Consider the following 20,364-nt stretch of genomic DNA (forward strand, 5'->3'; position numbering starts at 1 on the left):
ATTTTTCTATGCCTTATTGGATTCTCTCTTATTTCAGTTTCTACAGAGCCTGTAGAAACCTCTCGATGGACAGAAGAAGAAATGGAAGTTGCTAAAAAAGGTAAATGATCGTAGTTCAGGTTCTTTAGGTTTTTTCTGTTTTTGTTTTGTTTCTTTTTTTGGGGTTGTTAGTAATAAGTGAGATGGAATTAAATTTTTTTTAATTAAAAAAAAAAGAAAATTCTTCCACAATGGTAAATAGAATTTAGAAGTAAACTTGAGTTCTTTTTGATGTTGTGGTACCCTATAAGCTACCCCAATGTGCCTTGTTTAAGAGGTCTTCTTTTGAGGGATTTAAGATTCTCTCTACAGTTTTATTTTGAGTGTCATTTTATTAGAAAACAAGTAGGCTGTTTTCACTTTTCCAGAATAGTTGTGATTAAATGCTATTACAGTTCTTTTGGAAGGTATTTTGATATAAAAAGTCTATATTTCTGTTATTTAAAAGTTGCATTTAGTAGAATGGTAAATACTCTCTCAGTTTGCATTTGGTAAGGTATTTGATTATAAACTACTAAGAAATTGCACTGCGATTCAGAGGAGAGAACATGACAGACAGTAGCCATACAGTCAAAGGTTTGAATCCTGTCTGTCTCTTTCATAGCGTTGTGGCCTTGATCTTACTCTGGAACATTATGGATTTTGTGTTTTTCTGTTGTTGCTTGTTAATGTAGTATAGTTTGAAATTGAACTAAAATTTCTAATAGGATAAATAATTGGTTTATAAGTAAAAAATAATTTACTTTTTAAATAAAATGATTTTGAGAAAGATTAGCTGTTTGGGGGTTATTTACCTTGTAGTTCTGAAGAGAAATTATTGTAAGTAGCTTGACCTTTTAGTGACACATTTCAGATTTATTTTCTATTTTACTGATAATGAGTGATACATTTAAGAACCATATAAACCAACTTTACCAAAAATACAGCAGCTGAAAGAGTTTAGTCTTCAAAATATTTTTATTTGAAGTTTATTTGCCATTATTAGCAAATTTGTGATTTGTCATGATTACACGTATAACTTTTTAAAAGATGCACATTTATTCTCGTCTGATCATCAGAATGTCATGGTGAGGTAAGTAGATATTAGCTATATCATAGAGTGATCTTTTTGAGGTAGAACAACCTACATATGACTGTTTAGTCACCACTCTTTTCATCTCTTATTCGTATATCAGGTAGGATTTGGAAGTGATCTTCCAATTACCATTATTGAGGAAGCTACTTGTATTAACTTGAAAAACTGATGTTTTCCTGTAAATTGTTAGATTTATACTGGAAATTCCTGCTTGAATACACCTGTATCTAAAGTATATCTCTGTATAGCTCTCTATGTATATATGCATTATATACCCATATTCCTTGCACATATGTATGTCTGTGTATGTGTGTCCATATATATATTATTTGATTAAAGAAGTGTCAGATTGCTTAGGTTTCTGTGATACGTTGCATTACAACAGGTTTTTTATTTATTTATTTTTGTGAGGAAGATCAGCCCTGTGCTAACATCTGCCAACCCTCCTCTTTTTTTGCTGAGGAAGACTGGCCCTGGGCTAACATCCGTGCCCATCTTCCTCCACTTTATATGGGACGCCACCACAGCATGGCTTGCCAAGCGGTGCGTCGGTGTGTGCCCGGGATCCGAACCGGCGAACCCTGGGCCGCCACAGCGGAGCACGCGCACTTAACTGCTTGCGCCACCGGGCCCACCTCAACAGGTTTTTTTTTAAAAGACTGGTTAATTTTTTTGAAGGCATTCCTTGATTGTGAATGAAGTGAAGACATGCTGATTATAAATGGAATCTTATATATATATCTTTACTTTGTGTTAATCATTTATATTTGATTACCTTATTAACTTTATATTGATATACTGTTTCCAATGATTTAAAAGGACCTAATCACTCAGTTTACAAGTGTTTGAGCTGTTACTATTTGGCCACCGTTGTCCTAGCCCTCTAGGAGATACATAACAAGGGTAAAGTTGAGCCCTTCTATTAATGAGCATGTTTTAAATTTGGGTGGAAAAATACAGCTCTCAGTGAGTTTTGTATCAATACGTATTTCCATAAGTATTGAAGTATATCAATAAATAATTGAAAACACACTTTTAGTGTTAATAATTGTGAATACAGTGATTAAGTTGATTTTATTTCTCTTATTTCCTTTATCAGGTGACTGTTCAGTTAATGCTTGGTCTGTTTTTAAACTATAGGTCTAGTAGAACATGGTCGTAACTGGGCAGCAATTGCCAAAATGGTGGGAACTAAAAGTGAAGCTCAGTGTAAAAACTTCTATTTTAACTATAAAAGACGACACAATCTTGACAACCTCTTGCAGCAGCATAAACAGAAAGTGAGTATATTAGGGGTGGTGAAACTTTTCCTTACGGTTTTTTACTTAGTTTTTTTCTGAGCTTCAAAGATTGGTTTTGAGAGAAACTTTTTTGTATCTTGTATTTTTATTTATTGCATTTACCTGTAAAGGATATGCTAGTTTCTTGGCACAAGTTGACTGTTTCTCTATTTACTGCCCAAGGAATAAAATTTCTGTTAGTAGTAATGGGAATTCAGTACATTCAAATAACTGTAGACTGGATTTGAAAAATATAAGCATTTTGGAGTTTGAATTGAAAGCTTTAGTTGGAGTTCTGTTGACCATGTTGCATGAGTTGATTTGGCGTATTAGAAAACATTTTCTCAGAGAGAGAGTCCATGGATAAATATTAAAAACCAGAAAGTATAAGATTATTGAAAATTCTTTAACAGGGAAGTTCCAGTGTTCTCAAAGTCCAGAGAGCTCTTTTCCATGCGGTCAAAACTATTTTCATAAAAATATTAAGAGGTTGTTTACTTTTTTCCACTATATTGACATTTGCATCGATGGTATCACAAAGCAGTTGTGAGTGAGAATGCTGGTGTCTTAGCATGAATCATGGCAGGGCACCACTGTGCTAAGTACTCAATGTATTCTTCATCTCCAAGCGTTTGCATTTTTTTAAAAAATGCCAGTTTCACTTAAGAATGTCCTTGATGAAGCAATAAAAATTAGCTTTCCTAAATCTTGACCCTTAAGTGCATGTCTGTGATGAAATGGGAAGTGTGCATAAATCCCTTCCATTCTATACCAAAGTATGATGGTTCTCTCAAGGAAAAGCACTTTTGCAATTGTTGAAGTTCCAAATCTTAGTAACTAGCTTCCTTTTTTTCATGAAATATCTTTTTTAATTGAAAGGATGACAGGCAGACAAACTATGGTTTTTTGGACTTGGATATTTGGGAGACATTTTCTCGAAAATGAATGAGCCTGTCTTTCAAAGAAGACAACCAGTAGTATTTGTTGCCACTTTTAAGTTTTGAACTTTGGAGCAAAAATTAGAATTTTGGAAAATGTGAATTTCTTACCATGAGCTTAGCATCTTCTCAGTGCTCAAAAACTTTTCTGATGAGATCAGTGGTAATAACAACTGATGTGCTATTTTGGTATATTATATAATGAAATGTATCCAAATTTTAAAAATCTGTGTAGCTCAGTATTTTTCAAATGACCAATTCCTGATGTCAGAATGGATGTCATATATGTATAAAAGATTCATGAAATGTTTATTTTTATTTTTATTATTATTTTTGTGTGTGTGAGGAAGACCAGCCCTGAGCTAACATTCATGCTAATCCTCTCTATTTTTGCTGAGGAAGACTGGCCCTGAGCTAACATCTATTGCAAATCCTCCTCCTTCCCCCCCCCAAAGCTCCAGTAGATAGTTGTATGTCATAGTTGCACATCCTTCTAGTTGCTGTATGTGGGACGCCACCTCAGCGTGGCTGGGGGAGGCAGTGTGTCAGCGCGCGCCCGGGCTCCGAACCCGGGCCGCCAGTAGCAGAGCGCGCGCACTTAACCGCTAAGCCACCGGGCTGGCCCATGAAATGTTTTTTAATACACCAAAGTGCAAGATAGATGAATGGACTTTAATAGGGTATAAAAAATTTATTGATATGGTTTCTTATTTCACATTGCAACTAACCTTTAAGAAATGGCTACTTGCTGAGTTTTGGTATCAAAGAATAATGTCCTTAGTCATCTGAAAAGACTATTAAAATATACTTCCCTTTTCCAACTACGTCTCTCTGTGAGGCCAGATTTTTTTCATATACTTCAACCAAGACAGTATTATCTCCACAGATTAGATTACATGTAGAAGCACATTTAGAAGTGTGCTGTTTCTTATCAAGACAGACATTAAAGAGATTTACAAAAACAAAACAATGCTACTATTTCACTGTTATTTTTTTGTTTTGGAAAGTAGTTATTTTTTATTAAAAAATATCTTCTATATATTGATATGTAATGGGTTTATTGTTATTTTTAAATGAATTAGTAAATAATTTAAATGTTTCTCAGTTTTCATTTCTATTACGGTAAATTATCTATCTATCTATCTATCTGTCTATCTATCTATCTATCTATCTATCTATGTATATAACTCGTGAAGAAAAACTCTTAAGGGTCTTTCGTGCTTCTTAAGAGTGTCGTATCCTTAGACCAAAAAGGTTCAGAATCATTCAAGAATGATAGAATGGGTAATAAAAGGGAAGATATTTAAACTTACTAAGATTTGAGCTTACAAATAAGAGTATATGAAGTGTAACATTGACTGATTTAAAAAGTTATATATGAAAGAGCTTTTAGGTTAAAAATAAGATTGCAAGAGTTAAAAATGTGCTGCAGCAAGCAAAACATAAAGGAAAGAAAATAAGAACAATCAAGACTACTGACAAGAGAGCCTTGACTTCACCAAATACCACCTAAAGTGAGACGGACAGACAGACACAGGCTGGAGACTCAGGGAAGAGTTGCACTTGGAGTCCAAAGGCAGCCTGCTGGCAGATTTCCTTCTTGCTCGACTGTGTGTTGGGGGTGGCGGCAGGGAGCCGTCAATGGGAGTTCTATTAAGGCCTTCAATTGATTGGATGAGGCTTGCCGCATCCAAAATTATGGAGGGTCATCAGCTTTACTCAGAAGTCCACTGATTTAATTGTTAATCTCATCCAGAAAACACGGTACAGAAACATCCAGGGTAATGTTTGACCAAATATCTGGGTACTGTGGCCCAGCTAAGTCGACACATACAAATTAACCATCACAAACGTCTTTAAAATGATTTTAATTACAATTGAAATAATAGGGGCAGCAGGCTTCAATTGTTTATCTAGAGTGTTTTATCATTTTTAAAAGGTTCTCAAGAAAACATGACAAAATATGTAATATCTGTTAAAACACTGGAAGATATATAGGTGTTACATTTCTATATATTTGAATTATTACATTAAAAATTAATGAATACTGTTTTTTTAGTTTAAATGAATAAAAATTTTTTAAAATTAATGAGAACTATCATATAGTGAAGAAACTGCTTAGAGATGTAGTAGATTGTTGACTGTGAAGACAGCATTGTGCATAGTAGTGGTAAGACGTTGTCTCTTCTATAGTCATCAGTGAAAGTACCAAATAGAGTGGGTAAATATTGGCAAAGGAGGGATATAGGTTGGAACTGGAAAAATCTATATAATAGCTATTATTTGATGCTTAAAAATATAGCATTCATGGGCTCTTCTGAAAGCTTTTTAAAAACTCTGGCCAGAGGATTCTTCCGTTGCATTCCTGCTAGGAACATAGGGATGGATTTTTTTACCCTTCAGAATTTCACCTAGTTCTATGACTCTGACATTGGAAAATGATTCTTTTTTCTTTTGACTTAATTAATGCTTCAGGTTGGATCCTAAATAGCATATTCATATCATAAACTAAAGATAATAAGACTAAGAAAAAATAAGTAAAAGAATAAGAATATTGGTAATTTTTAGCAGTTGGGGTAGTAATAATTTATTTTCCTCACTATGAGGAGTCTCCCTATGAGAGGCTGACAGCTGAAGTCTGGTGAAATAGGGGCTCTAAGAGGCGTTGAACAGAGACCTGCCAAGGGCTGCGACCCTTGGGTCTGCACAGACAGGAGACCTTAAGTCTTTTATATAGCAACATAAGATTATAAATATAACAAATGGTTAATGTCTTACATTTAAATGTATACAAACATACTCTTACAGATATGTGATCCCAGTAGAAGAATGAGCAATTTTATGTAAACACATAGTTTGCAGAAAGGAAAATCCTATTTTTTTAAAAAAAAGGAACTTGTCCTCATTGATAGTAAAAGAAATTCAGTAATGCCAATGATGAGTTGTTGCCTATGAAATCACATAGTTCTTTTTTTTTTTTTTTTTTTTTTTTGGTGAGGAAGACCAGCCCTGAGCTAACATCCAATGCCAATCCTCCTCTTTTTTGCTGAGGAAGACTGGCCCTGGGCTAACATCCGTGCCCATCTTCCTCTACTCTATATGGAATGCCGCCACAGCATGGCTTAACAAGCGGTGTGTCAGTGTGCAACCCAGGATCCGAACCGGTGAACCCTGGGCCGCCGCAGCGGAGCGCACACACTTAACCACTTGTGCCACCGGGCTGGCCCCCAGAAATCACATAATTCTTAATGCTAGTGAAGGAAGGTTATTGCAGCACTATTAACAATGTCAAAAGTCGAAAATTATCTAAATGCCTTTAAAAAGGAGAATTTTTTTTTTTTTTAAAGATTTTATTTATTCATTTTTTCCCCCCAAAGCCCCAGTAGATAGTTGTATGTCATAGGTTCGCCTCCTTCTAGTTGCTATACGTGGGACTCGGCCTCGGGTTGGACGGAGAAGTGGTGCCTTGGGGCGTGCCCGGGATCCGAACCCGGGCCGCCAGCATCAGAGCGCGTGGACTCAACCGCTAAGCCACGGAGCCGGCCCGTAAAAGGAGAATTTTAAGTATATATTGGTACAGAGTGTTTTTATGGAATCATTAGTAAAGATAATAATCTAGAAGAATTTATAATGTAGGAGTATGTTCAGTTCATGGTTATATTAGGTTAAAAAAAGGTAGGATATGTGACTACATAGGCCCTTCCTGGTTTTGTTTACATGTTTACATAAACATTTATATACATGTGTACACATATAAAAGACTGAAAGGAAATGTACCAGTATAATTAGAATCTCTAGCTGGTGGAATCATGAGCAATTATTGTTTTTCTTAAAATAATTTTCTGTGTTTTTTACATTCTAACGCAGGTTATTTTTTTAGAAAATAAATGTATATGTTATTTTTATTAGAAAAAAACATTATTTGGAGGGAGAGAAGAGCAGGAGTTTTGTGACTTTTGGCTATTTGTAAATGTATGTGTATATTTGGCGAGTAGTTCAAAAATGGTTTAGATGTAACTTTTGATCGGTTTGGTGAAAGCGATCCATCTACACAAAAGGGTCAGTTAGTGGTTACCTAGAGATAACTGCACTTTAACCAGAACAGTCATTAAACACACAGCCTTCCTGTTTAGTACGTGTGTGAGTATCAGTGTTCTATGTTATTTCAGATATGAAAAGGTTTGTTTCTTTCCTTTTAGTTATTTAAATCATAAATAATATTTTTTACTCCTTTAGACGTCACGAAAGCCTCGTGAAGAGCGAGATGTGTCTCAATGTGAAAGTGTAGCTTCCACTGTTTCTGCTCAGGAGGATGAAGATATTGAAGCTTCCAATGAAGAAGAAAATCCAGAAGACAGTGAAGGTATCTCAAAATTTTAAATTTAGTTGTGACTTCTGCTATCCCAAATATGTAACTTTTAGCTAGGTCATTTGACTATTTAGGAATTGCTTCATTAAAGAAATAGTATATCAGTGTTTTCATGGCAGAGACTTGAAACTTGAACACAATGTGTTTATTCATTCAATCAACAAATGTTTATTTATGTAGCACCCAAGAGGGACCAGGTTCTACAACCACAAGATCTTGAAAATGGCAGTCTTGCTTCAGACACTAAGTGCCAACATCAGTAATATGTCTGTGCATCTATGTCGTTGCTACATTTATTCATTTGGTTTCGTCAATTACATTTCCCTCTTTATAAAACATTGAGTTTGATTTATTTCAGTTTTTAAAAAGACTTAACATATGTCGTATTTATATTTTCATGTAAAAAGAATTAATGAGCCTAGAAGCCCCAGCAGAAACAAAGGTTAACCCAAGGAACTTAAGAAAAGAAATAAAATCCTTTTTGTCACTTGAACAAATTAATGACAACTTCCTGAAAAAGTAAATATTTTCTTGAGTTTTTGCTAAAGACAAAAGAGGTACCTAATTTATTTTAATTTACATTACTATTAAAGTTTCTGTGGATTTCTTTTGTAAATTGACTACTTCTGAAGTGGGGATTTTCACCATGATTTTAGTAGCTCTTTATGTATTAGATCTTAAACATCTTCATGTTTTGTATATGCAAATATTTTTTCCATCTCAATCACTTTTGGTTTTATCTTTAATTAAATTACCAGAGTTTAAACTTTGTATGTACTTAGAGCTGTTTATATTTTCCTTTGTAGGCTCTTATATTTTGAGCTTAGGAAGTTCTACACCTTCCAGGAGTTTCAGAAATACTAAATTTTGTTTTATTTTTTTTCTACAAGTTGTTATTGTTGGCTTTTAAACTTAAAATTTGTCTTGAAATGTGTTTTGGCTTTGAACAATAAGTAAACTTTTTTTTCTGTGAAATTTTGTGAAAAGTGAGGCCAGTGTTACAAGAGTAAAGAGAATATAGGAGCAAACTCACCCTGGGTAATATAAGAATGCTGCAAACAATCAAAGCCAGGATGGTGTGTTTATGGTACTTCTAAAGAAGTTATCAGAGTTTGTTAACTTTAATAGGTTGTGGCTGGTAGCTAGTAATCCTTGGGTTATAAATGTACATGAAGCCTGTATTAGTCTGCTTGGGCTGCCATAAGAGAATATCACAGGCTGGGTGGCCTAAACAACAGAAATTTATTTTCTCACAGTTCTGGAGGCTGGAAGTCCAAGATCAAGGTGCCGACTGGGTTGGTTTCTGGTGAACCTTTCTTTCTGGCTTGCAGATGGTCACCTTCTCGTTTTGTCCTCACATGGCCTTCCTTCTGTGCACATGTGCTCCTGGTGTCTCTTTCTCTTCTTATAAGGACACCAATCCTATTGGATTAGGGCCCATCCTTATGACCTCATTTAACCTTAATTACCTTCTAAAAGGCATTGTCTTCAGATACAGTCACATTGGGGATTAGGGCTTCAACATATGAATTTTGGGGGAGACACAATTCAGTCCATAACAAAGCCCAAGCCTAATTATCATAAATATGTTTATTTCAGAATAGAGAAGCCTATCTGTGCATGGGCTAACAGATTCTCAAAAACCAAACACTAAAAAGTAACTTTTGTCCTTCTGTTTTCTTCCTGTTACTTTGTCTTAGTGTGAAGCTTTTTCAAATAAGATTATTAAATAAGGTTATAAATAAGGTTATTAAGATAATTAAGGTTAAATGAGGTATCAAAATAATGTTTCTGTGGCTGGCCCTATGGCATAGTGGTTAAATATGGCGCGCTCCACTTTGGTAGCCCAGGTTCATGGGTTTGGATCCCAGGTGTAGACCTACACCACTCATTAGCCATGCTGAGGCAGCGACCCACATACAAAACAGAGGAAGATGGGCACAGATGTTAGCTCAGGGTGAATCTTCCTCAAGCAAAAAAAAGAGGAAGATTGGCAACAGATATTAGCTCAGGGTGAATCTTCCTCACCAAAAAGAAAGATACTAATAATACTAATGTTTCTGATCAAGTGTTGGGTGGCGTGGTCACATCATGCCCTTTCATACGTGTGGTTGTGTTATGACATCTGGAATAGTTTCCTATTAATAAGTGAACTTGCCACTAGAATTGTGGGATCTCCCACAATTTTGACTTAACTTCATTTGGAAAGTGTCAGAGAAAAAGACAGTACAATGCAGTTTACATGACCTATGATTTCATGCTGATTGCTAAATTTAAGGAGACACTCAAGATCACTGTTTATTGTGTGGCAAGGCTCTTGCCCACGGGAGAACGAAGACACCTGCTGAAGGGAAGAGTCCCTTTGCCTATTCTCTTAAAACACACGTCTGACAGTGTGAATATCTTTCACAATTAGAAGAGTTAAATCAGAAAGACTGGAACTTTACCAAAATTTGGATTTGCTTTTGTTTTCTTGTTCTAAATCATTCTTTGAGGTTTTTTTTTTTTAGGGAAAAGAAAAAAAAAGAGTCTCATTTTTGGCTGGTGCTTGGTGAAGCATTCATTATGCCTTGGAAATATTGTTACTCTTTTGTGGCTTGGAGGAAGAAAATAATTGAAAAAGTGCTTATGTCAACTAATGTCATCTGCTGCATAATCACTAACATGTCTTCCAGTATTTTGAAGATAAATGAATAGTTAATTTGCTCTTGAATTTGGGGCTTTCCATCTTTATATGAATAGAAATGAAGATGAAGTCAGGCTTTCTGTTAGCCTTTCAACATTTTGGTAGCATCTGTCACTATCAGTAATTGCTACCATATATTAAGACCTTACTATATGTGAGGTACTGTTCTGAGTTTTTGTTTGTCTGTCTTTTGTTTTGCTTTTTATTTTTGAGACTTGAACTCTCATTTGAACTCCAGGCTCATATCTCTAACTGCATACTTAGCATTTCCATTTGGATGCTTAAGGGCCATTGCAGACTTAACATCCAAAGCAAACTTTTGTTTACCCACCACCACAACCTAATTTTCCCTCCAGTCTTTCCCTGGGTCAGTAAGTGATACTTTTGTAATTCTCTCTCCTACCCCACATGTGGTCCATCAGCAAATGTTATCAACTTTTCTTTCAATGCGCTATCTAGAATCTCCTCACGTCCCCCTACCTCCATTGCTGCTACCCTGGTTCTGAGCCACTGTCACCTCTATTACAGTTGCCTCTTGATTGGTCTGCCTGCTGCTATTTGTTCTATTATATTTTTTTTCCCTCCACGCAACAGCCAGAGTGAACCTTATAAAATATAAAACAGATCCTATGTTTCTCCTCTACTATAAATTCTGTGATAGTTTCACATCTTATTCAGAATAAAAGCCTGAAGCCTTACTGTGACTCGTGAAACACTATAGGTACTGACGCTTATATCTCTGTCACCTTTTTGCCAACCACTTTTCTGCTTGCTCACTCTGTTCTTTTTGTTGTTGTTGTTGTTGTTAACTGAGATATAATTAACATATAACATTGTATTGGTTTCAGATGAACAACATAATATTTGTGTATTTTGCAAAATGGTCACCACAATAAGTCTAGTTAACATCCTACACCACACACAGTTACATTTTTTTGTCTTGTGATGAGAATATTTAAGATCTACTCTTTAGTAGCTTTCAATTATACAATACAGTATTATTAATCATAGTCACCATGCTGTACATTACATCCCCAGGACTTACTTATTTTATAACTGGATTGTTGTACCTTTTGACCTCCTTCACTCATTTGGCCCACTTGCCACCTCCTGCCTCTAGCAACAACCAGTCTGTTCTCTGTATCTCTGTGTTTGGTTTTTTGTTGTTGTTTTAGATTCCACATATAACTGAGATCATATAGTATTTGTCCTTCTCTGTCTGACTTATTTCTCTTAGCATAATGTCCCCAGGGTCTATCCATGTTGTTGCAAATGGCAAGATTTCCTTCTTTTTTTATGACTGAATAATACTTCATTTTTTGTATATATTCATTTTTTATACACACATCCCTCCCTACACACACATACATCCCACAGTTTCCATATCCATTCATCCATCGGTGGACACTTAGGTTGCTTCTGTGTCTTGACTATTGTAAATAATGCTGCAATGAATATGGGGGTGCACATATCTTTTCCAGGTAGTGTTTTTGTTTCCTTCGGATAAATACCCAGAAGTAGAATTGCTGGGTCATATGGTAGTTCTATTTCTAATTTTTTGAGGAACCTCCATCCTGTTTTCCATAATGGCTGTACCACTTTACATTCCCAGCAACAGTGCACAAGGGTTCCCTTTTCTCCACATTCTCTTCAACACTTATTTCCTGTCTTTTTGATAATAGCCATTCTAACAGGTGTGAGGTGATTGCTCACTCTGTTCTAACCACACTGTCCTCTTTGCTATTCCCCAGCAAAGCAACCCCACTGCAGGGGCTTTTGCACTGGCTGATCCCTCTACCTGGAGTCCTCTTCCCCAAGATGTGCCCGTAGCTCATTCTCTCATTTCCTTCAGGCCTCTGTGCAAACATCACCTTACCTCCATAATACCCCCTACTCACGGGTTCTCCAGTTTTGTTATTTATTTGCTGCACTTATTACCACCTGTTAAATCCTGTATTTATTGTTCGTTGTGTATTTCACACTAGAATGTCAGCTCCTTTAGAGCGTGGTTTTTTTATTATGTCACCAGTACCTCAAACAACCCCCCTCACAGTAGGCCTTTAGTATATATTTGAATGAATGAAAGAATGAATTTGTAGACTTTTAAAATATTATGTTATGCATTAAAAATATTTTTCCCATATGGTCAAGTTTTTATTTTATTGTTTTCTATGTAAATGATATATTTATAGCTTCAGAGTTTCCTATTTTGCTTAAGATATTTCTGCATACCTCTTGAGGTTATACATATCTTGTCCTAAATTATCTTCTAAAAGTTTTAAAATCTTTATTCCATTTGAAATCATTTTTCTGTGTAGTGTAAGATAGGGTCCACGTTTTTCTTCCAGACAAAGAGCCAACTCTGAGAGAGCTAGTTTATTAAATAAATCATCCTTTACCCAATGATTTAAAATATCACCTTTTATAGTTATTAATTTCCCATGTACTTTAGGATCTATTCCTAGACATTGTCTTCTCTACCACTTATTGATTTTGTCTATCACTGTGGCATTTCCAAAGATGTTGTAATACATTGGCTTTACAGTAACTTTAAATATCTGAAGAGACAAATCTCTCTCACTCTAGTACTTTTCATAATTTTCTTGGATTTTCTCAGGGACTTATTCTTTCATATAAACTACAAATTGGTTTATCCTTTAAGAAATTTTTCTTATAAACCATTGGGATTTCTCATTGGAGGTGCATATATTAATTTTAGGGAGATTTAAATTTTTATGTTGTCTCATAGTCTATTTTAAGAAAATAATCTAAAAGCTTAATGCTGCAGTGAACATCTTTGTATGCTATTTATAACAGTGCCAAATTGGAAGTAGCCCAAGGATCCAATAATAGAGGAAAAGTGAAGTAAATTTAAGACATCTTCACAACCATTCAGTCACTTTACACTTCAGCACATATTTGAGTCTACTGTGTACAGGCGCATTGCTTGTCACTAGGACTTACATGATAAGCAAAATATATGCTGCCTGCCCTTATGGTGTTCACAGCCTAGTGGAAGCAACAGCCAGGAATCAAATAATTATGAATAAATGTAAAGTTGTAACTGTAAGCAGTACATGTGCTATAAGAGCCATAGTAGCAAAATTTAACTTTGTTAAGGAAACGAGAGAGAGTTTTTTTAAGCATGTGATATTTGATCTAATATCCAAAGGAAAAGTAGGTAAAAGAGCCTTTCAGTAAGAGTGAATGGGGTGTGTGAAGTCTGTGGTAGAAGACGCATGGGGCATTCACAAAACTGAAAGAAGGCCAGTGATGATGGAATACAGAGAGAATACAGGGTGCAAGGTAAAGCTGGAAGGGCTGGCAGGGGTCCACCAGCCTGGGCCTTGTAACAAGGCCATACTCAGAATTTTGGAACTTTATCCTAAGAGTTATGAAGTTCCTTGAAATGGGTTAAGAGGGAGGAAAGGACTGGTGGGGTGAGGGGAAGGAGAGAGTGTGAGTGAGTTTGGTAAGATTTGACTTGTAAAAAGCTCACTCTGGCATTGTTATAGAGAATGGTGTGAGATGAAAGGTGAGAAGAGTCGTTCTGGGACTAGAGTGGCAGGTGTGAAGTTGAACAGAAGTGGATGGATTCAAGGGGTATTTTTAGAGAGAAAATTATGAGGCTTGCCTAGGCAGGATATGGGGATAAATGAGAGGAGGATTTAAAAGATGACTCCTGGGTTTCTGCTTTGTTTACTTGGATAGTAAATGCTAGAAAAGAACCTGATTTGGGAGTGTTGAGTACAAGTCTAGTGTTGTACATATTGAATTTGTGATTCCTTTGAGATATCTAGGTCAAGATATCAAAGCATTAAAAGTATATTGATAAAATGATACAAACATTATAGGGAAAGACCAGTGTTACAACATCAAATTAAAAATCTATATAATGTTATTCTAGAACTTTGCTGTCCAATGTGGTGTCACTAGACACATGTGGCTGTTGAGCTCTTGAAATGTGACTAGTCCAAATTGAGATATGCTAAAAATGTAAAATATAACCACCTTTTAAAGACTTAGTACCAAAAAAAGTAAAATATCTTAAAGTTAATTTTACCTATCTCTTTTTACTTTTTTAATATGACCACAGAAAAATTAAAATTTCAGATGTAACTTGCGTTATGTTCCTATTGGACAGTACTGTTCTAGGGTGTCAGCTCTCCTGGGTAAAAAGAAAAGCATAGAAACAGGCTGGTAGAAATAAACCAGAATGTTACCATTTATGGGAATGGTTTTTGTTTTTCCATCTTTCTTCTTTTTTTAAATTTCGTATAAATTATTTTTAGACATTAAAAGCTTTTATGCTTTCAATTTCAGAAGGCCAAGATATTTTGGTCTTTTTCTTTCAGACTCTATAGAAAATTTGAGCTTTCCTAATGACTATGATACTTCAATGAGGTCATCAAAGGATTATAATTCATCCTAAACAACTGCTTTCAAGCATGGCTTCTGTCACCACCTGAATCTGAAATGTTCATTATCAGATTTTTATGCTGTATCATTATCTTTAAGGTGCTGAAAATAGTTCTGATACAGAAAGTGCTCCTTCTCCTTCACCAGTTGAAGCTGTCAAGCCCTGCGAAGATAGCACTGAAAATGCGACTTCTCGAGGAAACACTGAACCTGTGGCTGAGCTCGAGTCTACCACTGATACTGCACCCAGTGCATCTCCCTCCTCAGCAGTTCCAAGTACAAAAGCAGCTGAAAATGAAAGTGTGGAGAGCCAGGCGAATGACAGCATCACTGTTGAGACAGCAGAGCCAATGGATGTCGAACATCAGGAGCACAGTGGTGAAGTGACTTCTGTTCTTGATCTCCCCACAACTACCAAAGCAGATTCTGTAGATGTTGAAATGAGGGTACCAGAAAACAATTCATCTAAAGTTGAAGGTGATAGCAAAGAAAGAGACCTGGAGGGAGCCAGTGAGAAGACAGAGCCTAGAGATGAAGATTTGGTGGTGGCTCAGCAAATAAATGCCCAAAGGCCTGAGCCCCAGTCGGACAATGATTCCAGTGCCACCTGCAGTGCCGATGAAGATGTGGATGGAGAGCCGGAGAGGCAGAGGTGAGACTTTTTCCTTAAATATTATTCTATTCTTTGCTCTCTTGGTTGCTGAGTCAATCACAGAATGGTGCTGGCTACAGAAATTACTCCTGTATAATATTGGGAAGTTAAAGGTAGTCTGTATGCTTTTAATATTGGGTTGTGGTGCTGTTCATCTGTTAAATAACCAAGGACAATTGTGTAATCATTGTTCTTTAACGAAAAAGATTATAATTTTTTTCTGTATCAGTTGTTACATACATTCTATATAATAGCAGAAAGGGGGATGTAAAGTTGTGAACTAAACCACAGATGACTGCTGTTCCTGGTGATGGAAGCAGTATGATGTGGTGGTGAAGGTCGAGGCAAGAGGCCTCGGCTCTAGCTTTATTTGATCTAAGACCAAACGGCCCCAAAGCAAGGCCTACTGTACCTGTGTATTAGGTGTAAGAAAATGCTGAGAGGAGAAACACGTTAAGTGTTCTGAAAATATTTTAGAAAGCATAATTTAAATACAAGTTAATAGTAATTGTAATCACTTTTTTATATCAGTTAAAATTTTAGATTATTTTTGTAATTTAAAATATTAGGTATAATACAAATTAATTTACAAGTACTTTTAGTCATTAAATTAATAATATAAAATGTATTATATCTTTATGGTTTTTATAAAAATTACAGTAAAAAGATATACATTTTACAGGAATAGATACTACTTTATTTAATATATTTAATTTCCTGGGTGTTTCCTTTTCCTTGAAAGAAATGGAATCACCTAGAATCACAGTAGAATGTTGGATTGGTGCAAATTCTAGAAATGAAGTAGACAAAAACGTCATTTCATCAGAAACCCAGTTCAACCCTGTCTTGTCGTCCCGTCCGTGTCCCACCCCACTCCCCGACCCGGACCTTTTTTAATAAGAAAGAGGCAAGTAAGCCACTCGGCAGACAGCTGAATTCTGTTCAAGGCTCAGCTTTCATGGTGTGCCTGCTGTCACTGTGCTTTCAGTCCATGTCCAGTGGGTTTTATGTCTTACCTAACTCTAGGATGAGATTTGATGCTAGACTGACAATATCAAACATTATAGTGATGGTTTCTCCAAAGAGATTTTTATATAGTAGATACTAGAATTTTCATCAACAAGAATTGAAATAAAATAGAAGTCCTACTCAACCATTGGTTTTCCAGAAAATTCAACCATTCAGCACTCTTTTCCCCTCATCTCACAATAATCTAGATTTTAATTGTCTCAGACTTTTACTGGAGTAAACATAAATGGATTCAAGCTGTGTAGTTCCTTTTTAAGCATTCTTTAATGAAACGTCTCATCTAAAATAAGGGTTATCTGTGTTTTACACTGTTGGTTTTGATAACTATATTTATAAATGAAGGAAAAATCAGGATGGCAGTAATCTTGAAGGAGGAGCATCCTAAGAGATGATCATGACAGTAGTCTTGAAACTCAGAAATTGCTTATAAATATATGGTGGTCTCTGAATAACACTCTAAAGTCTACATCACTTACAAACTATCAAAATAACACAATTTTCTACATATTTAATATCATCTTTATTCTTTATGTAAAATGTAAATTATTTTCTTTTATACATTCTAATTTTCTTATTAATTTATACCTTTTAAAATGTTCATCTTCCCCCAGTAACTGACCACATTGGGAAGTATGATCAAGCCCATAAGGTATGGCACTAGTGTATAATTTCGTCCCTTCATACACTGGGTGTCCTAAACTCAAGTATAGGTACTGAAAACGAGTGAAGCAGGTGGAGTGTAAGATGGCAGAGACTATGGTGAATGTCGGAGCAGTTGCCCATTTGAAAAGGCAGCTGCTGAAAGTTCAGCATGTTGTTGCTATGTGGGAATGCTGGTTCTGTGTTGTCATTTCTTTCCATTTTTCATGAGAAACTGGGAGTCTGGAATTTTGGGTGAAATTCTCAATTTTAAAATGGTGGTGGTTTATTCAAATGTTTTAAAGTATACTTTGTGATCCTAGCAAAACATCCTGTAACAGGTAAGTAGTTTGTAATCTATGTTAGTGGTAAATTAGGACCTACCATTTTATAATGGCATTTGCTCAGACTGTTTCGTTGTTTAAATGCTGATGATTAAATTCAGGTAAATTTCAACCCATAAATAAGTATTCATTTTCTTTACCTGGAAAATTAGCACTATAGATTCCCTTTTCCTTACTGTTCAAGTATTTTGTAAGGTTAATGTGATACATGTGTGTATGTGCATATTAACTCAGAAGGAATTATGGTGATTGTCTAAATATGTATTAATTTATTTTTTTATTGCCAATTGCAGAATGTTTCCTATGGACTCAAAGCCTTCGTTGTTAAACCCCACTGGATCTATACTGGTCTCATCCCCAATAAAACCAAATCCACTGGACCTGCCACAGCTTCAGCATCGAGCTGCTGTTATCCCACCAATGGTAAGTTTTCAATGTGAGTAAGAAAAGTAAAGTTGAAAAACAAAGACCTTTAGAGACATTTCTTCTCTTCTTTACTCGGTACTTGATTTTTTAAAAAATTGTGGTAAAAAACACATAAAATTTACCATCTTAACTGTTTTTAAGTGTATAGATTTTAATTGTCAGTAGTGTTAAGTATATTCACGTTGTTGTGAAATAGATCTCCAGAACTTTTTTCGTCTTGCAAAACTGAAACTCTGTACCCATTAAACAATAACTCCCCTTTTCCTCCTCCCCCCAGCCCCTGGTAACCACCATTCTACTTTCTGTTTCTGTGAATTTGGCTATTTTAGATACCTCATGTAAGTGGAATCATACAATATTTGTCTTTTTGTGTGGCTTATTTCACTTGACATGATGTCCTCAAGGTTCATTCATGTTGTGGCACATCAGAATCTCCTTCTTTTTTAGGCCTGATAATGTCCCATTATATGTTTTTACCACATTTTGTTTATCCATTCATCTGTCAGATGTATTGATTTTTTGAATGGATTCATTGTAATGGTTGATCGAAATGGTTATTTCCAATTAAGGAAAAAAAACCAAAAGGGATATAATGCTCTAGCCATAAATATTAGTAAGTTCTGTTTTTGTTTTGTTTGTTTTGCCATAAGACAGTGGTAGAATAAATAATTACTAGGCTTTGAATATTTAGAATGAATTATAGAGATTATGGCTAACTTCAGTATACAATTCCAAATCTAGTTTTATTTACATTTTACCTTAATAATCTCTACAAGTCTGACTCCCTTTTTTTTTTTTTTTTTTTTTATAATTTTTATTTATTTATTTTTCCCCCAAAGCTCCAGTAGATAGTTGCATGTCATAGCTGCACATCCTTCCAGTTGCTGCATGTGGGACACGGCCCCAGCATGGCCGGAAAAGCAGTGCATCGGTGCGCGCCTGGGATCCGAACCCGGGCTGCCAGCATCGGAGCGCACGCACTTAACCGCTAAGCCACGGGGCCGGCCCCTGACTCCCTTTTGATATTGAATTCTAATCTTGAATATTTCTCTTTTACTTAGTTATGTTCTAGCTCTCTATTTCAGAGGATAAAAATTTATTTTCTGTCTCATGATAAATGGTAAAAGTTAAAGGTGTGCTTATGATAGGCTCAAAAAAAATAATTAAATATTTGTTCATTCATTGATTTATTCAAATGAACATTTATTCAGTGTCTGCCCAGTTCAAGACAACATTTTTAATGCTGTATGGAATATTTATATATCACAGTCTCTGACTTAAAAAACTTTAGAGATTGGACTTGATAATAAGACATAGAAAAAAATCATAATAAAAATTAAAATGGATTAAAATGCAGTGCTCTATTAGGTTAAAAAAACACTATGGGTGTTTTAGAGAAAGGAGAGCTTTCTTCTTGATGAGAAACTTAAATAAGACTCCACATAGGAAATAATATTTTGGTTGGACCAAAACAGTTCATTTGATTTATAGCAAAAGGAGAAAAAGCCATGTTTACATATACAGCAAAGCACAAAGGCAAGAAAATTATGGTGTATATTTCGGATTCAGTGAAAAATCCTACTTATAGTAGTGGAAAAAAAATATGAAAGTCTTGAGGTAATAGGTTCTAAAAAAGTCAGATCTCTACTCTTCCCAGAACTGCTTTTGTATTCATGAAGTAAAGGAATGGACTGTGTTAGGAGCTATTTATTTAGTATTGGACAAAGCAGCTTGGGTTCTTTCCTTCTTGAAGTGGGGGAGAGAGAAAATAAATAAACAAATAAAATAAACATATAATTGCAAATTGTGGTAAGTCCTATGTACTATGAAAGAAATGAACAGGCTGCAATAAAAAGGAAAATGGGGAGGGAGTTACAATATTTTATTGGATGGTTGGGGATGGCCTGTCTGAAAAAGTAGCATTTTATTTCTGTCCTAAAGAGAGTTGGTATGTTCGTGAATTGGTTGTGGGAGGTGAGGATCTTGATTAGTCAAGAATCACTGCCAGGTTTCTGGCTTAGGCTGCTGAGGTTCTGTTTTCTAAGACAGAGTTCACTGAAGGAGAAGCATTGAGTTTAGAAAATGAAAAGTTCAGTTTTGAATATAAGTTTCTAGGTGCTTTGAGATGTCCAAGTGGGGTTGTTAGGTAGGCAATTTTATGAGTGTGGAACTTGGAGAAAATGTCTTAGAAATAGAAATTTCTGAGTCATGAACGTATAGATGACATTTAAATCCACAGAAGTGGATGTGATCACCTGGTGAGAAGACATAGGGAGGAGGCGTATGACCCAGGGTTGAGCCACCAGGAGTTTGACCATCATAAATTAGAAGCAGACAGAAGTATTTTAATTTCTGATTTTGATTTCTCTTATCCCAACTTTTGTGATTTATATTGTGTTTAGTTCTGAAAGTAACTGTTTAACATTTTGAGCATACTTAAAGATTACTTTGATTAAAAAAATGATAAA

At 35.5% G+C, this 20,364-nt stretch overlaps 1 protein-coding gene across 30 annotated transcripts in view; it reads left to right on the forward strand.

Moving 5' to 3' along the window:
• The window catches only part of NCOR1 (nuclear receptor corepressor 1), a 156,256-nt gene that overhangs the window by 86,383 nt on the left and 49,509 nt on the right, over positions 1–20,364 (forward strand). For 25 of the 30 annotated variants that reach the window (XM_087440338.1, XM_087440351.1, XM_087440348.1 and 22 more), the window contains 5 exons: positions 38–100; positions 2,255–2,394; positions 7,569–7,695; positions 14,906–15,458; positions 17,764–17,893. In XM_087440338.1, coding sequence (XP_087296464.1) covers positions 38–100; positions 2,255–2,394; positions 7,569–7,695; positions 14,906–15,458; positions 17,764–17,893 — 1,013 coding nt within the window. The remainder of the gene's footprint in view (positions 1–37; positions 101–2,254; positions 2,395–7,568; positions 7,696–14,905; positions 15,459–17,763; positions 17,894–20,364) is intronic. The other 5 variants (XM_087440347.1, XM_087440364.1, XM_087440354.1 and 2 more) reach the window with 1 other exon arrangement.

Source organism: Ceratotherium simum, chromosome 16 (assembly GCF_057802395.1).
Source record: "Ceratotherium simum simum isolate JZ-2026a chromosome 16, ASM5780239v1, whole genome shotgun sequence".
Lineage (NCBI taxonomy): Eukaryota > Metazoa > Chordata > Mammalia > Perissodactyla > Rhinocerotidae > Ceratotherium > Ceratotherium simum.